The sequence below is a fragment of the Lytechinus variegatus genome, chromosome 5, assembly GCF_018143015.1.
Source record: "Lytechinus variegatus isolate NC3 chromosome 5, Lvar_3.0, whole genome shotgun sequence".
NCBI classification, from domain to species: domain Eukaryota; kingdom Metazoa; phylum Echinodermata; class Echinoidea; order Temnopleuroida; family Toxopneustidae; genus Lytechinus; species Lytechinus variegatus.
In genome coordinates, this window is record NC_054744.1 from 14,829,938 (window position 1) to 14,851,013 (window position 21,076).

General features: G+C 35.6%; 1 protein-coding gene across 6 annotated transcripts in view; it reads right to left on the reverse strand.

Annotated features, from left to right (window-relative positions):
• The window catches only part of LOC121415537 (protein unc-13 homolog B-like), a 60,035-nt gene extending 39,647 nt beyond the window's left edge, over positions 1-20,388 (reverse strand). For 4 of the 6 annotated variants that reach the window (XM_041608770.1, XM_041608769.1, XM_041608768.1 and 1 more), the window contains exons 1-7: positions 20,248-20,388; positions 12,935-13,122; positions 12,313-12,500; positions 10,704-11,867; positions 9,487-9,715; positions 8,529-8,602; positions 6,566-6,713 (exon numbers count right to left, since the gene is read on the reverse strand). In XM_041608770.1, coding sequence (XP_041464704.1) covers positions 6,566-6,713; positions 8,529-8,602; positions 9,487-9,715; positions 10,704-11,867; positions 12,313-12,500; positions 12,935-13,122; positions 20,248-20,323 — 2,067 coding nt within the window. In that variant the 5' untranslated portion in view covers positions 20,324-20,388. Of the gene's footprint in view, positions 1-5,520; positions 5,579-6,565; positions 6,714-8,528; positions 8,603-9,486; positions 9,716-10,703; positions 11,868-12,312; positions 12,501-12,934; positions 13,123-13,807; positions 15,051-20,247 lie in introns of those variants that run through there. The other 2 variants (XM_041608773.1, XM_041608772.1) reach the window with 2 other exon arrangements.
• Positions 20,389-21,076: the final 688 nt, after the last annotated feature.

Here is a 21,076-nt window from a genome sequence, read left to right on the forward strand (position 1 = left end):
TCAGAATATGACAAGTAATTACAAACAGTACTCCATACTGGGTGATAAATGGGAGAGCAAACATGAAATGATATGTACACGAATAATTCCCTCCCATTTCTGCAACCCCTTTCCTGACCAGTAACCACATGAGGAAGACGTAGTGAAAAATAGAAATTTTCAGTATAACAAGCTGAATGTTCTTATACCTAAAACAATTTGTATATAAACATATACCAATTTAGTTCCAAGTAACACACAAGATATGATCAATCTTTTGATTGGCAATCTATGAACTTAATAGTTGCACATGGCCATAAGATTGGTTACATCTTCTAATATTACAAGTGATAATACATCGTTTTGGAGAGGAAACATACTCTACTTCAAGCAATATTTCATTCATGCAGTTTTGAGTAACAAAACATTTGAGAATACAATGGGAGTGTTCTCCATAATCTATTCTAAAATGAACATTCTTCACAAAATTACAAAAGATGAACGGCGTCCTCACTGGTTCCCAGACATTCTCACAGTACCAACATGAAATACACTGATGAGCACTAAAGGAATGTTGCAAGAAACTTGCCATCAATTGCATGACCATTTTTGGTCCCTAAATCAATCATAAATTTTGAAATTGCAAAATTGTGTTTGATTGCTGATCTGCTTCTTGAAACAAGCAGTGTAATCTGATTTTCTAAAGGTAAAATCTATCAACTGTAAAATTGTAACAGAATATTTGGAATTGATTGACAATATCTTCTTGCGGCACACCTAAAGGCCTGGTCACACCACCCGAGCGTTGTTGGAGCAGTCGTAGAGCGGTAGGGAGAGAGGGTCGAATTTCGCTCACAAAATTTGGGAAAAACTCGTAAACAAAATTCGAAAACAGAAAAAAACAATCGAAATCGAAAATGGTGAACAGTAGCGAGCAGTGATGATTTATTCTCTCCGCTCCACGACCGCTCCAACAATGCTCGGGCGGCGTGACCAGGCCTTTAGATCAAAATAAAAGGACATATATGAGCCTTGATGACAAACTCTACTCAAATCAAAAGAAATCACAGGGTAGACAAAAAAGCTTTCTATATTTGACATGCAAAATATGTTGATAACTAATAAAATAGCCACAAGAAAGTACATATTGCAATCTGTAGCATATGACTGTATAAAGCATTCTTTGAATGGATAGAAGGGTTGCGAATTGAAATAAGCTGAAATTTGACAAATATGTCTTCATTCAAACGACTAAATGTACATTTATGAAGCTCTAACAGCTTGGCAGTTACTTTCACAAATGCAATGAAATGTATATATTGATGTCATGCTCTTATCTGTTCATGTAATCAATTCGCAGATTAAGATGAAATAGTTCTAACTAAAAGTTCAATCAATATAATGCTTGATAATAAATACATTCATAAAAAATTATTGTTTGTGTCAAAGAAAATAAGGGCTGACTAATAGAGGGAGAGGCAGAGACAGAGAGACAGACATAGAAAGAAAGAGATAGAGTGCAGAAAGAGGATTAGACATCCAGGTCACCATACGAGAAGTCTTGCTAAATATCAATAACATGGAAAATCAACCAGGTGTTTTCTAGCCTGGGGTAATGATAAATTGAAAACGTGTAATTAGAGACTGATGAGGTTTGCACAGTCAGAGATACTCGGTGTGTGTGCGTGTGGGTGGGGTGAGTGGTAGTGGGCGGGCGGGAAGTTCACAGAGTAACAAACAAGGTGAGATATCAGCTCAACAGCAAAGAGTATGAACTAAGTAAAGAAAGATAAATTGTAAAAAAAAAAATTATACTTGTAATTAAGAAAGGAAACATTTCAGATGGAGACATAAAACATACATGGATCTGGGAAGGGATGAGAAAATGATTACAAATACTGTAGAAGCACCAGGACAAAGAGAATATGTAATAGATCTTACAACAACTAAGGATTAAAAGCTAAAGTTCATATTTTCTAGAAACATCTTTGAGGAAATGATTTAGAACAATAATATTGCATAGAAATTAAACACAGAACATTATGAAAATGAAATAGAACAGCTCACTCACACAGACACTGATTATGAAAACAAGATAATACACTAACAGGCAAATTCATTACGACTTTCAATGTAATGATATTTTAAGGTATGTTTCTATGAATTAATAAGAATACTTTCTAGACCCTGCAATATACAATGATTGATTAATTCAACAAAAATTCATTACATATTTTTTCATAGATTGAAAATTAATTGCAGGTTTTATATTATCAAACTTGACTTGAATATCATCCATATGCAACTATTAAGTAACTTGTGCAACATATAGCTTGTAAGAGATTTGCCCTATATGATAGCTCCAGCACTTGTCCTTTTTTTAAATTGTACATGATCAATGTTTGATCTCCATTAGGGAAGTTACACAGGCAATCAAACAGGGGTTGTATGATGAATTTTTAAAAACCTTCAGCCCCAAGGGAAATGGCGGTACGTGACTTTATCCTCCTTTAAAGAAGTATGCGGTACTAGAAAAGATTCTAATAAAATGTTTGCCTGCAAGCCAGTTTGACACAATATCAAGCACTTTCAAGATAACTTATAAAGGATGAAAGTCAAATTCATAAAAAATCACACAAAGTTTGAAAACTTTATCTAATATAAAAATTAAAAAGTCAGTAATGTACCTATTGAATTTAAATTGTTTTATTTTTAATAATGTAACAGTTTTTCTCATTTTAATGTATAATATATTTGATACAATCAAAATTGAAATTGGGATCAAGAATAATCTTTCAATATCAATGACTTAAATCAATCTATATGGATAAGATGACTCCCTGCAATTTTAGTATTGCCAGTGAAAAAGTCATCTATGTTATGTTTTACCTTCAAGAAAGTATCTTAAATAGTTTTCTCCTTATCTTTAAAGGGATGGTCCGGGCTGAAAGTATTTATAGCATAATGAATAGAGTAGAATTCACTGAGCAAAATGCTGAAAATTTCATCAAAAATCGGATAACAAATAACAAAGTTATTGAATTTTAAAGTTTAGTAATACTTTTGTAAAAAACAGTTGTCATGGATATTCATTAGGTGGGCTGATGATGTCACATCTCCACTTGTTCTTTTGTATTTTATTATATGAAATTAGGTTAATTCAAATTTTTTTTCCTCCAAGAATTAGAAAAATTGGATTGACAACTGATTTAGTGCATTATATATTTATTGCTGCAACTTATTTTATTATAAGGGAAACATATTATTCACACAAGTATGAAATAATGAAAAAAATATGATTTTATGTAATAATATAAGAAAACAGAAAGTGGAGATGTGACATTATCAGCCCACCTAATGAGTATTCACGACGAATGTTTTCACAAAATATTGCTAAACTTTAAACTTCAATAACTTTATTATTTGTTATCCAATTTTGATGAAATTTTCAGCATTTTGCTCAGTGAATTTTACTCTATGTATTAAGATATAAATATTTCCAGTCCAGATCATCCCTTTAATATCATGAATACAGGTAACATGGGTAGGCCCTTTTTTAGAATGTTTTTAATATAATGCCCTAAAATGTCAAAGTATAGAGTCTGAGGCAATAGAATACATTAATCCCTAATTCCAATTGTAATGACTTTAATTTACAAGATCATGAATTTATCTTTTTTTATTCAATCCTGCTTACACCAATCTGATTTCGAAATCCAATGAGTAATGATACAAAATGTGGACTAATATCTGAATGACAGAGTGAAGGAGGGAGAGCGAAAGACATTGAGGGGATAGAGAGAGGGGAATGGGGGGGGGTGATTTATTTTCATGACTGTTCCATGCCCTCCAATCAATAAGGCAATCTCCTCTACAACCCTCCCATAATTACATCCCTAAATAATGCTGCTAAATGCTTTCTAATGTGGCCCTGGGTATTTAGCACAGGATTTATAGCATCAAGCTGCATTCTCTCTGTTTGGAATGTAATTACAATCCTCATCATATTGGCCTTGCTACAGCGTATGAATAATTTATTTTCTATTAATTCTGGCAGGAACATCATTCTATACATTGGTATCGAATGTCTATCGCAGCCAGTCTGGCATTAAAGAGAAATCAGGTTTTTGAAAAATACTGAAGATAATTTGTGCTACTTTTATTTCATTTGATCTTCATTTCCTCTTATTATATTGTAATTTGATAAAGACAATATTCATTTTGATATCTTAATAAACCCCAATACAATACAGAAATATATAGAGTAAAGTTTTTCTAATAATAATATAAAGTTTTAATCCAATAGTCTAAACTTGAGGACATAATTCCAACATATATTCTATATAACTAAATTCAGAGTCCCCTTTATCTCTCTTCCCCTGCCCCCCCATATCTCCTACCATATCTAAGCGCTTTTTCAAAGAATAAAGTTAATTTTTTTCTATGGCTTTCATTTTATTAAAAATTATTCCCAATCAATTTTGAAAGCCAAATAATCTCTTTGTACTCTTATTGTTAAAACCTTCCTTAATTCATAATGAAAATCACTGTTTTTCATTACCGTCTGTTGGGATCATGAAATGATGAAAAGTTTAGGTTAACAACCAAATTTTTCTGGAGCGTAAATATAATAGGCCATAATATCTGGCACAGTAAAACACTAAAGACATGAATAAAGTGATTCAACATGCAAACGTACCATCACTATACAGAGACATATCATGAAATAAATACATAAACGTGTACAGTGCAAAAATATATGCTACAAGACGTATAAAAGTTTTCAACTTCCAATTCTAACAGCAAAAAACACAACCCAAATTCATGTGTTCTGGTTCTAGAAGTGGAAGTTAGAATGCCTCAATAATCAGAGCTATTTTTAGATAGTTTGTATGTGTGAACAAATGTTTAGAGACTCCATGCAGGACCATGACATCGATACATAATTATGACTAATGATGACAACACAAAAGTGATCAATAAACCATAATGTACATACTTTCATCTTTTCATATGCTCTCACACTGTAAAGCACCGGTCTCATGTCTGTCATTTCAGTCAATGATGGATTTGACTGTAGCTGCTTTTATAATTGGGGCAAGTTTCATAAAGGTTTTATCATTATGGTAACTTTACCATTATGGTAATTACCATAGCAACAGGGCTGAATAGTCAATAAACATGAAGGTTTCCATGGTAACTACTGTAATGGCAAGGTAATATCATAACTACATTTTTTCTGAAATAGGCCCCTGGATCATAATACCATCGTAATACAGCCACAATGGATTGAAATAACTAGAACAAGAATTGTTCTCGATATTGTGGGTGAGGTTGAACGGTCAAAACCCACAAACCCATCTCTGACCAAATCAGGCAGATGTGAGACCGTGCTTACTCTCTCTATGTTTTCTCCCCTCTCTCTCTCTCCCTCCCACATTCCAGCATTCCTTCCCTCCTTCAACCTTGTTCATACACTTTCTCTGTCTGTCTGTCTCTCTCTCTTTTCCTTTATCACTCTCTTCTCTCTCTTGCTCTCACCAGCGGTATGGATTTTCTTCTCGGTAACATTTCTGGCAGAAGGTCTAATCCCGGAGGGCTATGCCAGGAGGAAATTGAAAAAAAAATGATGGTGGCAAAATACGTATCAATGAATGGCTAAAGATTATACGTATGATATATTTACACATGGATGTATTGATGATACATGTATTGCCTACGACAGAGATTTGCAATGATGTTACCAAAATGATTTTATGTTTATGACCCTCTGTCACTTACATATGATAGATATGGGAGCTCATATATATATATGTATATATATGAAGAAAAAATGTATAGCCCATAAATGTTGTACATGGAAAATATGTTTTCGTTTGATAAGCAAAAGGACTCAAACCACATTTTGCAGGAAATTAGTGAGTGGCCTTCTTTTTCTTGGTGTTTTATTCTTCACTGGTATAACAAAGACCATCCAAATTCTTCAATTTGCTAATATTGACCATGATATTGGAATCCAGCATTATAAATGACTAAGTTCAAGTGCTCTTGGCATTTTCTTGAAGGGGAATATACTAAGGAATCCATCAAAGAAACACTTGGCTGAACACGTGGCTCCAATTTTCTTTCTAAGGACATACAAGATAACCCAATGTTATGAAGCCCACTGGGTGACCTAAACACTATTGTTGTTTATTACTACAAGCAATAAGAAAGCGGCAGTTTCAGCTCATATATTTTTAAGAATAAAATACACAACATGCTTGGCAATCGGAAACAATACTTTCTGATATCTTCTCCTTTTTCTTTTTATGAAAATTGGATGGAAATGTTGTCAATGAATCTACAAAGATCACTGGCATGAATGTCAGCTCTGCTGCCTACTATGTTACGGCTATATCTAAATTTGAAATATGTCACATAGGTAACATAGTGTGTGTGTGTGTGTGGTGATCAATGGGAAGGTTTGATGTGACAAAAAACAGTTGATAGTTTTTGCTATACTGCTGATGTCATTATAGTTGCATGTGTGGTGATCAAGGGGAAGGCATGATGTGAAAAATCCAGTTGATAGTTTTTACTATACCGCTGATATCTTGCGGCAGGGGGGTAGTTCTGGAGCCATGTCAATCTCAAGAAGTTTATTTGCAGGGATGCGAAAGTTTTTACGCCTTCTCAAAGGTCTTGCCACTGAACTATCTTGGTTGTTGTTGTTAAATGTGTCTTCAAATTTGCTGTAGAAAATAATTGTTTCTGATGATTTTAAGTATTTCATATCATGCTTTTTTTGACGATTCAATTACATCAATAATTATAATTCATTCATAACTGATAGAATATTTTTATATGTGCAATTGAATGAATCAGATGTTTAGCAAGTGATTAAGGAAATAAGAAAATGCAATGCTTCAAACTAAATCTGATGGCAAAAAAACAGAAAAATTAAAATATTCACTTTGAGGCTCATTGCAAATCTCTTCCTGTTGTAAGTAAGTGATAACACAAGCTTATTATCAGAAAAGTAAACCATCTGAAGTTATTAAAAGTAAAAATTTATCTTAAGTGCGTAATAAATTGTAGTAGAAATATGGTCTACAATATATGTAGAATCAAACCCCTTATCGGATAGTTCTGATAAAGAACACAAAATTTCAAATTCAGGGGCCTCGGAAGCAGGGAAGGGGGAAGGGGCTGGGAGGGATTAAGCCCCCCCCTCCTCCCACTCTTTTCCAAAACAGTAGGGGAAGGCGGGGTAAGTTGTGACAGTTTTTGCATGTTAGAATTGATATGATTAATAATCTTGTCGAAATAAGTACCTTGCCTTGAAATTTAATTCTTCTGAAATATTTTCCACCTATATATAACTTTCTATCCCCACACTGAAAGTCATCGTGACCTTTGAAAAAAAACGATGTCAAATGGCTCAACTTGCCCCATATATGGGGTAAGTTTGAGCCACCTTCTGGGGTAAGTTGAGCCACAAAAACTATGTACAAAATGTATGAGGGGAGAACCAGCATGTCAATTTTTTGTTTAAAGTCTTTTCACTTGCTAATTCTCTATAAATACTAACATCCTTTAAAAGGAAAAGAGCAGTCATGTAAATTTGCTCCTTTCAGCCAGCATTTCAATCGATTTTTATGGTTTGTTTGTTTTTTAAGATACATTACCATAGGAATTACCATGGCTCAACTTGCCCCATGCTGTTTGGCTCACTTACCCCAGTCTGAACTTAGTGCGATAATTTTGTATCCACACATTTATTATTCATCCATCATATTAAAGACTATGACAAGAATGAAGATCCATACCTGGACTAATAATGGTGTTATCATGTCTTTATTATATTTAAAGACGTGTGTGTTTATAAAGCTCTTATCTATTTCACACTCTTTTTTACTTTTTTGGGTGAAATTCACATTTTTCCCTCTAAAAAAATACTTTTTGTTTCAAAGTTGAAAACAATGTGGTGGGGTTAGGGGTTATGCTATGGGTCATCAATACATGACACCACCACAATGTCTGACTCATTTAGTCTAGACTCATTCATTATTGGCCTGGGGCTGGTGGCTCAACTTGCCCCTATGCTCAACTTACCCCGCCTTCCTCTATACAAAAACATAAAAATGACAATAGGATTGTGATTTATTGCATGGTCAGCCCCTCCCCCACTTTTGGCTCAGCCCCCCTCCTTTGAAAACCATTCTGCGGCGGCCCTTGCAATTAGAAGTAAAACATGGCATTATAAAATACAAGTGTGTTAAAAACCACAGGCATAACAAGTAGTTTTAAAACAGCTGATTTTTCCCAAATATTTCCCGATTCAACTAACTATACGTCCAATATCCTACTTAATTCTTATTTCATAGGACAGTATCATTTAATCAAGAATATTTGCTCAAGAAATGCTCAACGTCCATTAACAAATTCTTTTACTTTGAGGAATGAACATACATCAGCTATCTATTAATATGGTAATCTTCAAAATGGTATTGTTAACAAGCGCAATAAGAAATATAGAGTAAAAAGAAATGATTGGCTGTACTTACCCGCCATTTGCTAAGTTAGCCCACAGTCCACCTCCTCTTCCTGGTCTCATACTGCTGTCACCATCGTAATATCCCTAAAAGGAAATGAAAAAAAATCCTAAATCACTACAAATCACATGATTTATCTTTATCAATAAAATCCCCACCAGTACCCTTGACATTATTCAAGCAGACTGTGAAAATGAATATTCTTTCTACTAACAATGATACAGCTTATAAAAACTAGGACTGTTTCAATGTTCAATCATTCATTAGAATTCTCACTAAAATTATAGCTGGCTTCGACAGCAGATGTTTATGTAAATGAGACTGGAAAATTATGAACAAGATGAAGAACATTATATGAGGTGATTGTAAGACCCAGTTCTATAGACCCATTCATTTGAAAGCGCTTTATCTGCTGCCCTCTTAAAGCGTTGCTATGTTGATTGTCACCTTGCATTTGGGCATGCATGCGCCTTTAATTCAAGCTACATGGGAGAAGTTACAAAGCCACACAGAGGTTTGAGGTACAAGCACTGGTCATGTCTTTCGGATATAGAGAAGTTACAGTTCAGTCCCAGATGTAAAAAAAATCATATATGGTTGAGGAAAAAGACTCAATCCGAGACACACACGCACACTGGTAATGAAACTCGTGGATGATTGTTTTGAGACGCTTCAAGCAGGGACTATCAATACTAAGATTATCACATTGAAGTGGTGTCTTTCCTTTTTGGTGGCAGCGGTGGGATTTTTGTTAGTGTCATGCACTGTATTTTGTCTTTTGGTGGTCCATAACGTTACTGATTCACATGGTATCATTAGAATCGATGAACTTCATTGGTATCATCTTATTTCAAAATAGATAATGGTGAATGCCCTTCTAGAGGTTTTTTGATCTATTCACCTTTCTACTTCAATCTTGTATACACAAGGGGCAAATATCTTAGACTCTTTGATTTATTGGTTTAGGTACCTCTTTGATCTGCTCTCGCACTCTGTGGAATGCATTGAGCCATCTCATTCGAGCGATGGTCATAGCAGGTACCAGGTCTCTCAACTCGTCCTCCTCCTCACGCAGTTCCAGGTCCAGCTCTCGGTCTCGGTCTAGGAGCTCGTCCGACTGCTGCAAGCTCTCCGAATACCTGTCGAGGGCAAGGCTGCTCCGACTGACTCGCGGAGAAGAATAGCGGCTACTCCCAGGGCTGAAAACAATTAGAAATAATAAGCATTACCATCAGCTGCATGGGTTTGACTGAATCCTAACAGGTATCTATGCTGCTGTTATGGAACAAAGCTGGAAAAAAATGTCTACATTTCTGTAATACACAACATGAAAAAAATTTATGATCATAGTGAGAACTGGGTTTGAAGTTTACCTTTCTGGGTACATTAACAATATTCAAGCATTAATGCAACCCTGATGTGGCTTTTCATTACCAATCCTTGAATTACAATATGATTACAGCCAAAGTACTTGGTCATGTTGGAAAGCCGCCATGAAAAGATGCATAGCAACTTTATCACAAGATTTCTAATGAAAAGAATTAAATAAATATTTGAACTGCCAACATGCAATAGGTAGTTGTAGGCTTATGACTGATTAGAAGAATATCTTTAATAGTTACCATATTACATGTAATGATGATAATCTGCACATCAAAAAAAAGAGAAGTCTATGGACATTCCACAGTCTATGGTACACATGTACAAGGGTACCACTAAATAAATCTGAATACCTATACCAGCATAATTCAGCAAAACCGGATTAAGCATTTCATTTATAGGACTGAGCAGATTAATATAAATAAGGCCTAACAAAATCTATGTTGTACATGAGAAAATGAGTAATGGGGACAAATGGGGGAGTCCCTGCATAATGTTCAAGTTTTATGTAATCGTCAGGGTGATTAAACCACAACAAATGTAACTGTTGTAGGAACTGCGCACATTTCAAGGAGAGAAATTTTTTCTTTTTTTTTGCTTATCAAATCTAAAGAAAAAAGAAAATCTATCATATATTTGATGAAAAATTTCCACTTAAACTATATTACTTGAACGATTAGAAGCAAGACTAGAGATTGAACATGTATAAGAATTGGTGATAATTTCTCTGTAAAGGATTCAATTATATAGATTTCTAAATTCGCTTACAATGAGAGGAGAAATAAGAATCGAGAAGGAAAGCCATACCTTCCTGTGTCCAATGAGGGTCTGCTATCTCGTTCTAAACTATCAACATCTCTGTGAAGGTATCTCTCACTCCCATGAGGGCTATAGGGGTAAGGTTCTCTCCTCCGATGTCTACTGGGTATGGTATTGCTCGTTTCCGATTCTACCTCACTCTGTTCCGTCCTTGTCTCAAAACTCTCCCCCCTGTCAACATAGTTCCTGCCATCATCAAAGTTGTATCCTTCAAAGTCGTCCGTGTGACGGCCGAAATTGGACACTCTATGGTCGTAGTCACTCTCCCGAAGGGTACGGTACGGATCCCGACGGACCAGTTCGAACTCCGCGACTCTGCCTTCAAGGTCGCTGTCGCGAGTTTCAAGGTCGTCACTCTCCGGTTGACAGTAAATATTTTCATGCAAGTCAAAACCACTTTCCTGCTGGGGATCAAAGTCTTCGTGTCTTGACTCAAACTCTCCGTCCCGTCTTTGGTCAAAGTCACCATCAAGTCGTGAATCGAACCCACTGTTTCTCCGGGAACCAAATTCACCGTTTCTCTGCGAATCAAATTTGCTTTCATGTCCATTATCAAATTCGTTGTCTCTGTGCATATTGTATTCAGCATCCCTTGTCAGATCGTAATTGCTACCCTTTTTAGAACCTATATCACTACCTGGTACTAGATTGCCTCTCCTACTTTCAGTTTCACTATCTGTCCTTAAATCATAATTGCTGCCTCTCAGAGGCTCAAGGTCTTCTTCCCTTCTTAAATCATAACTACTTCCTCTTCCCCGAGCTTCATGATCAACAATCCTTAAATCTTCACCTTTATGTAAATCATACGCCCCTTTCTCCTTGTCATACTCAATGTCCTCACTTTCTGGGTGTTCATATCCAGCATCCGGAGGAACATACTCGCGCTCCCGGTGAGCAAAGTCTCTTTCTCTCCCTTCGTACTCATCGCTGTACACATCATGGGGGTAATCCTCCCTATCATACTTCCTATCGTATTCCTCTTGATCATATGATTCCATGCGTCTGTATCTCTGCTCATCGGAGCTCTGCCCTTCTTGGTATTCCTGATCGTAATCATCCAAGTATCCTCGCTGGTTTGGGCCATATTCCGAATCGTATTCTCCGCTATAGGTGTCCTCAGGGTTTGTAAATTCACCTGTAGATCCATTATACCTATGATATGACAAGACAAAACTTTTGAGATGACAATCTATTGATATATTCAGCTAAATTTGATATGTTAAAAGTACAAAGATCCGAGAGGACTAGCCACTCTATATGTATTTCAACTTTCATGGAGCCATTTGGCCATGGCTAAAAATACAGATATGGAGCCCCACCAAATATGCATGGCAGCACAAGAAATTTGTAATTAGCATTCCCATGGATATCCAATCTAAATAGAAACATTCTAACAGTATACATGTATAGCCAATATTTGGGGACATTTTTTTAGATCAGGATAACACCAAAACCCGATCTCTGTATAGAGACCTTTAGGAAAATTCAACCATTAGAGTGCTTAATTCCTATACCGCTAAAATTTCCTGGGACTGCCGACTCCACCCTCCCAAAGCCAGGAAGCACAGAAAGCAATGTGAAACTTGTGAGACCTTACCTGAAATCCATATTGCTACCAGAGTGATAGTCATTGTAGTATTCTCTATCAGGATAATCCTGGTCTAAGCGGTCGGCGCTGCCGTCCGTGAAGTCGCCGCGGTCTTCTGGATAGAGTCGTCTTCTCTCGTCGTCTTCGATGAAACGTCCTATTCTCTCTTCATCAGTGTAGTCATGGGGATAGTAAGGCTGGATCAAAGTTGGAAGAATAAAAGATGACAAAAAAATAATGTGATGATAAAGAAAATCTTTCAGGTATTGATACAAAATCTGATGCATTTCCAGTCATTTTGAAATATGACACAATATGTGCGCTGCATATGTGTGAGATTCCACTTCTGCAAACAGCAAAAATCAATCAAAATCTATTATTTCAATTTTTTATTGACTTTTTAACTGTTGTTTTTTATCATGCAGCACAAAACAATGCGGGCAAAGATGAGAAAATAATAATTTTTGAACTTTGTCTCACATGCAGATTTTCAACGAGAGAGAGAAATCAGCACTGATGAACAAATATCACAGGACAACACATAAAACAGAAACTTTCAGTATTTTGAATCACTTTTCAATACTAAATACTGAAAATCAGTACCATACTTCGGAGCTGTGCACTGACTTACCTCTTCCATTCCAGGGTAGTGGTCATCGTTGTAATCATGGAAGCGTGACGGAGGAGATCCATGGGGAGGGGAATCTAATCTATCAGATGAATGGTGGGCAGTACCAGCGCTGTGACGAGGGCTGCTATTGCTGACTGTGGGTGCGTTTATGTCACTGGTGTAATCGCTGTCTTCGGACATCATACCAGCTGCAAAATAAAAAAAATTGAAGATTTTGAGAAGGTAACATCTCAAATCGGGGCATTCAAAGCATTTTGTCATACTATTCTAAAGACATGGTGGGGGGGGGGGGAGAATAATCAATAGCAAGACAGTGTTACCTATAAAAATGATACAACTTGAGAATTGTACATCTTAATAAATCAGTTAATGGCATATCAAATTAATTCATTTCATGAAATGGATGACAATACTGTACATAGAATTTAATTTGCAAACAATAATTGTTGCTATATTGAACAAACCTTATTCAAGCTCATACTACAGTTACACTAATGAAGCAGACCCAAACCGACCAATGGTTCATGTCATTGGAAATCACATGATATATGTTATTGGTCTGTATTCAACTTTGCAGGTGTAACGGTGCATTAAAATTCATAAAGAGCAACTTCTTATAAAAAAGTCATGCCTCTTATTTCACTTTGATTGATAACAGAGCATTTGTTGAAATCTTCACGAATTAAGGCTTTTCCTTGGGAACAGCCAAACAATTAACATACTAAATAAATAACCTTTCATATGACATACATGTAGACACATCTTAAAGTCATTTGAGAAAAGAATGACAAGAGAACAAAGAACGGGGGGAAATTTCAGCTTTATTTTTCACTTTACACCTACCATAATCTGGAGAAGATATGAAACACTTACCCCATTAACAATGAAAGAGCCAAGAAGCTCTTTGGAGGCATGCACTACGTAACATGATATATCCATATTATATTTTCCATTTTGTGGGTAAAAGAACACAAATAAATGAGGATGCGAGTTGAGAAGTAAATTTCTCCTTCCTTTCGCTCAGGGTTCACAAACAAAGGTGTTCACTGTGTATAATGATACCTCAAAGAACCAGTTTGAGGAAAAAATACCACTTGCTTTTTGATGGTAATAGGCAATATCTATAATTGAAAAGATCAATCATGGCACGAATTCTGCGTCTTTGATACTGAAGTGTTGATTCGTTAATGCATGGCTTAGGGCTTGAAGGTTTCTGTACGTTAAAGAGCTAATGGAAATTCAGCAGCTACTCCCGTGGACCTTGACTGATAATGTTGGTTTAGCTGATCACATTTTACTGATCAAACATGCCAGTGTCTGACTTCCCTGAAAAGGGGGATATAAATGAAATAACATTGGCTAATAATCACATTTGAGTCTCCAAAAACCATCTTCTGAGTACTTTAAGAGCAATGTTTTGGAGGGCAATTTACAGTCCTGATGTCACTAATCCTCTTCTATTACAGGATGCCTATTTCCTTGATAAAACTGACATAGTGCATTCGCATATTATGTCAATAAAGGTAAGATCCAGCTGATTCACAATAGAATACTCTATCAGAATTAAAAGAAACCCAAAATATGTTCCTTGGAAGTTGTTCCGATATAATAGACTACTCCATCGTAGAATGGAGTAAATGACCATTTGATAAAATTACAGGAAAGCAGGAAAAACATATTTATGCGAAAAGTTAAAACGAAGAGAAAGGGAAATATATTTCAAGTAGATGATCCAAGCAAGGATACCATGACCATAGATGAACCGCAAAACTGATCCAATCACAAAGAAAATAACATATCAATTTCAATACACATTTAATTGATTTCAATGACAAATGAAGTACAAAGTAGGCGATAGATGATATTCTCCAAATCCTTTTTTGTTAAATCTCAATTTCAATTCAACGTTTTCTTGGAAGAAGAATCCAACATTCCACGCAGAAGTCAGCAAAGCGCCATCTCCAATTAGGCCTTCTATGCATTGTCTGTAATCTCAAAATGAATCTTCATTAAGTATTACCCATGAAGCTATACATAGCAGTTTGCGGTGCTTATCAAACTGATCGGGGTAATATAGAAGGATTCAATTGATGTTGCGCTTGCTATTCGGTGGAGTGAACTCTTTGGCGTGTTACAGATGAGACACCCTCATTTACCTAAGAGCATCCTGTGGAAATAACGGTGGGCTAATTAACCTCAGTCTAAACCAAATGCTAAATATTCCAATCAATACGTGTATTGCAGCTTAGGCAGGCTATTCCCCTATCCCATTTCACATGCAATGATTAAATCAATTAAGCCATCATGGCCGAAGCACGGAATCTATCTTCATTACTTGTTTTTAATAGGGAAACGTAGTATGGCTTAGGGATTTCAAGGTTGAGATTCAACATGTATTATGGCATGTGAAATTCATGTGATGGTGTCTTGAAAAGAAAAATGTAAAGTGAGTTATTCAAAGCAACATAACTGTACTTCTCACAGTTTCTTAATTGTGCCCAGTGATAAACTTGAATAATATCTGAATATAATCTATCTATCTCAAGGATAAATAGAAAAAGGAACACAATGCTATAATGGGAAATCTCATTTTCACCTTTAAATTCAAGATGGATATACCTATTAATATTCATTTAAACATAGTTTCATGGTATGTATCCTTGAAAAGAGAAAGGTTTTGTTCCGTTTTGTATTGCATTTCATATTCACAGCTCGACATCTACATAAATTCTATCTTCACGCTCATGAGTTATACAATAGGTGAATTAATGAACAACAGAATCTTGCTTTTTCAAATTCAAGGACGATGGCCGTCCTATTTTCAAGAAGTCTGTTATCAATAATAGACGCTGGATTACAAATAAACATATGTTCTCAGCCAATCAATTGGCATGCTTTCAGAAGCTTGTAACAGTAGCAAACAACTGATATATAGTTATGATGAATTTTGTGAAACAGGGCCAAAATGCTTGTAGAATCTAAGATGTAGTTTACCAGATCATGAGAAATAATGCACCTGAAAACAGCATTAGAAAAAATGTTCCAAGTGCAATGTTCATATTAAGTACAATTATAAACCAAGAACCACATATATAATCATATAAACCAGGTGGGTGTTTCATAAAGCTGTTCGTAAGTTAAGAGCAACTTTAAGAATGATTGGTGATCCTTTCTTGTGGTAAATGGTATATTCATTGGTGATGGTTTAGCGTGTAAGAAAGGATCACCAGTCGTTCTTAAAGTTACTCTTATGAACAGATTTTTGAAACGGCCCCCAGGAACCACAGAACACTATTTTTATTGTATCACAAGAATTGCATTTTCCTTTCAAGTGCATTATTCCCTTTCAGTGGCCAATATGTATCAATGATGACTGCTAGTCATGGCACTGTGGTATAAATCCTTGATTTTTGATCTGTGGGTTGATGGTTCAAGTCCTAGCAAGGCACAATTATCCCTTGGTGAGGTAATGGATATGATAGCATAATTGCCACTCTCTACCAAAGTGTATAGTGATTCCCTCTCTATGAATTGCTTGAAAAATGGCAACTACCTCTATTCTGATACTATTCGTTTATATGAAGGATGAGATAAAACCAGCTTAAATGTTGCATGTGAAAGTTGATGTAGGTATACACCGTCATAACTCATAATACCATATTGATTTCACAAAGGCCCCAAAGGTATTGAAGTAAATGGAGGGTGCAAGGGGTTTTACGTCAAAACAATTTTAGCGTTCTTGGCCTCATTTCTATTATGTAACGCTGATTTATGTACATGTATGTATTTAAACAATATCTAGGTCAATGCGCATACAAGTACAAGCAATGCCACTTCAATGACGTCACATGTCCAGGGCCAGAAAGAGAAAGGGTCGGAAGAGAAAATTTCTATCAAGCGCAGGTCAATCATTTCTATCTGAAGAATGGTTATACACTGGGATGCCATGAAAAAAATGTTTTATCTCACACATTCTGTTTGAAATGATCCATTCAGTTTTAGTTACAAAGAAGAGCATATTTAATCCAAAGAATATTTTGGCTTTATTACGCATTTTCGTTTCATTCATTTATAAAACAGGTGTTAAAAGACCCTAATAAATCATTCAACATTGCTAAGAGCTGTTGGTAGATTTCCTATGCCAAAGAACTGATACCAACAAAAAACTAGAGTTATAACAGATTTTTTAATTAATTACAAACTATAGTATAAAAAGGCTGTCTCAATAGAAATTGCATTTATCTTTGGAGACTACCTGAACAATATATACGTTTCATAACCATCATATGACCAAGGATACAGTCACAAGCTCTCCATTATGCATTCACTTAACATCTATCTACAAACTAATGAGTAATATCTCTTATTTGTATCAGATTTGGAATTGAATATAAGTTTGAAGGGAATTAAATAGATATATGTTGATTTTTCTTTTACTTGAATGTATAAATTGTATTTATTTGTTGTATATTTATTTGTTGTATGCGTTGTTATATTCATGCATTTATATATTATGTTATTTTTACTAACACTGTAATCTCAACACTAATCCAATTAACATAAAACCTTAATTCTGCACAGTGAAAACATGCACTATTCACAAACTGGCTTGTAAGTAAAACAAGCAAGAACACTTTGGCCCGAATTTTTTAACAATCTGTTGAAACCTGAGTTTATATAAATGCAGATTTCCTGTATAAATTACAATCATTTATCACATATATAAAAAAAAGTCAAATGCTGATGCATGCAGTCAGTGTGCCGAATTGACGTTTGTTGCCATGGTTAAGTATGCTATTTTAGAGTCCTATGTTTGAAGGTTGGACTCATTTTTTCAAAACAGTGGACTCGTGTATAAAATAGTGTGGATAAACACGGCAACAGGCGTCAATTTGGCAAACTGTGACAAAAGCGTGCAGAAGCATTGGACATTCTTTAATATAGGCGGTAAATAAGCATAATTTATAAAGGAAATGTGTATAAACCATGGTTTCAACCGAAGGGTTTTAAAAAGCACCTTTGTGAATTTGGTCCTTTGTTTCTCCTCCTCCTATTAAGTAAATGAGCAATCTATTTCATTTCCCCAAATGAATGCATCATCAGCAGAAAAAGTGCAGCTAATAATATAGGCTTTCTTGACATTTCAATGTTGAGTCAAGCATAACACACAGAAGGCATGATGGCCGCGCTATACGTGTACAGCAAACACGTACAAGCCGAAAGGGAATAAGCAAGTTTCAAGATAATTACAGTGTTCCAAACTTGGAATGGCCTGAAATGCACCACTGTTGCGCAACAGGGTGTGTATTCAAAACCGCTGAAGCGAGACCAATTAGCGAGACCAATTAAATTTTCATAGAAGTTAAGACTATGAAATTAGCTTCCTACTCATGTACATTTAATTGAAAATACTATATAATTTTGGAACTACTTCAGCCCTATGTCAGAGAGACATTTTTGGGGGATGCGCTGTTTATTCTGTATCTGACCAGATTCATTAAAGTCTGAAACTTAAAGTAACAGATCACTCCTCTAATACTGTAAACTTTATCATAACCTTGTTTTGAATTTAAGAAGGAATCACATATTCATGATTATTTCCAAAATAGACTGTCAGCTTTGCTAATATAGGCAATATCATTGGAAAACAGAGCAAAGACAGTTTCTTTGGATTCTAATTACTGTATATTTTTTTCCTTACTTTATGCAAAACTGAAGGAATGGAACAAAAAATGAAAGATTCTGTGGAAGAACAGAGGAATAAATCAAGAATATACATACAATTAAGAACAATTGATTTCTTTGTTCAGTTTTTTAGATGAAAGGGGGGGGGGGGTGATTAATTTGCCCCATGAGCACTCTAAATTGTCAATTACAATATAGAGATTAGTTAAAAAACAATTTTATGAAGCCTTTATTAATCGCAGGAGAAAAGTGCTATACCAAATACTCGATGGATTGGGTAAAGAAAAAGTAAAAGCTCATATACAAAGTCAAGAAAGACACTGATGGATAACAATTATACAAATAGTTGAAAAGAGAAATCAATATAATTATCATCCTTGTTCGTTAACACTCAGCATGCCAACAGTATCAGCACCACCTGCTCATTCCAAGCTCAGTACTCGGTTAATAACCACAAACTAAATGAAGTATAAACCTGTCAATAAGTGAGCTGTTTCCATGGAAATGAAATAAAACCACTAAAAAACCTTGATCTGGTACTAGGCATATTGTGTGCGTAAATGTTAAATTGGTGAGATATGTGTAAAATAAGGAAAAAAAATTAGAAAAAAAATTCATACATACAATATATGTGTGGAGTATGAGAAACAATTTTGATAAATGTATATGTACATGTATGCTTTCTGTGCATATGGAACTAAAATTAAGATAGACAGTGTGCAATACATTTAAAGACTTAGGAAGGTGGATCTTCTTTTATAGAACATTTTGCACTATGCTAGTACTTCATTCTATTAAACATTCCAGTTATTGGACACTGGTTTATCAGACCTGCTAATTATTGGGCCTTCCAAGTCATAGGAGTGAAATCCATCCTTATAAGTCATTTGATTTAAAAGGTTAAATGTCATCCAGGCCTAATTTAGAAGAGAAAGTTTTATGGGGTAGAAAGAGGTAACGGGGCACCCAAACTTGAGACAATCCTGTGAATGTATCATCCACTTTGAAATATGGTAGTATAGCTTCCTTGAATTTGATTGACTGTATAGTATCAGTGACACATCAACTTCAAGGATCTGAGTAATACTATGGGGGAAGGGTCTGCATCAGAAATTGTATGTATGTTTTCTTTTATCATCCGTTCATAGGAGCAGAGGGGTGCAGAAAGAGGGCTATTAGGGGTAAAGGGGAAGGGCCGCATGGGATAGACTTCAATTGAGGGAAGGGGCTGAGATACCTAACATAACCCTGCACTGCATCTTTTAGAGAAAAAAATTCTGATAAAGGTGCTTTTCTCAGTGGCTTTTCTACATTCTTCATTGTCTTGTCAATGATGAAATGTTAGGATTAGCAATGCTAATGGTTCTGACTTTTGATAAGGTCCCTAAAGGATGGATGTGAATATAGGAGACGACCTGTGGGGTACATACCAGCATTACAAATCTATGTTTTTCAAAAGATACCTCGATCGATCAAGAGATGGGGCTGGGGCGAAGATGGGAGAGAGAAAAGGTGGAGGACAATGAGTATTTGAGGTTAGTTTACATGTTAGCCATCTGAATTCTTCGGAAAGGGGTAAAGAAAACTGGAAAGAGGGGGGGTGAGGGGCAAAATGGTGGCGGACTTACACTGAGCTGGTATAAGCTGGGCAGGTGGCTGCTGTCCTGAGGCGCTGCCATCTTGTTGGATAATGTCATGGATCATCCGAAGCTTGCGTTCATAAGCCACAGATTCTTCTTGCTCTGTTGTTAGGAGAAAACCAAGAAAAATTGTTGAAGGCTCAGGCAATGAGAGAGAAATAAGGATAGTACGCAAAAGAAAATATTGAAATCTTCATGTAGGGGAGAGGTGAATACCATAGAATGCTGACATCCATAGACTGATTGGGAGTATACCTGTATTCCTATTACAATATGAAGTCAAGAAAAGAAGAAAATCCCTTATACCTATGTTCATCAAAGGGAGGAATTTTGTATGTTTACAAGATATGAACATTGACATATCAGTAAACAATGTCTCATTAAATGACTGTATTCAAAGAATGATACTCTCTTTACATGAAAAAAAAACCCTGATGCATGTTCAAGTAATTCTCTATTCCAAAGATTGATAAAGATTGAAGTATAAACCCTGGGTATAAACCAACCTTAGATCAAAGGAACCTACTTTTCATTTTGCAGTTTCATTAGTGTTTTTCAATAATTCATGCAAAAGACTTGCTCAATTATTGCCATCTCTATAATGCATGAAGGTGATCAGTAACACTCACTCTAACTTTACCCTCCAAAACCTACAAACTCTGCATAATCATTATTTCACTCTGGATGCCTTCATTGCCATAATTTTGGTCTGTTGGAATATTGATAAGTGTATCATGGTTTGATACATCAGGGCTCCGTCTTACAAAGTGTTGCCAAGAATTCTATCAACCTCAACAATATAGAATAGAAAATTTGC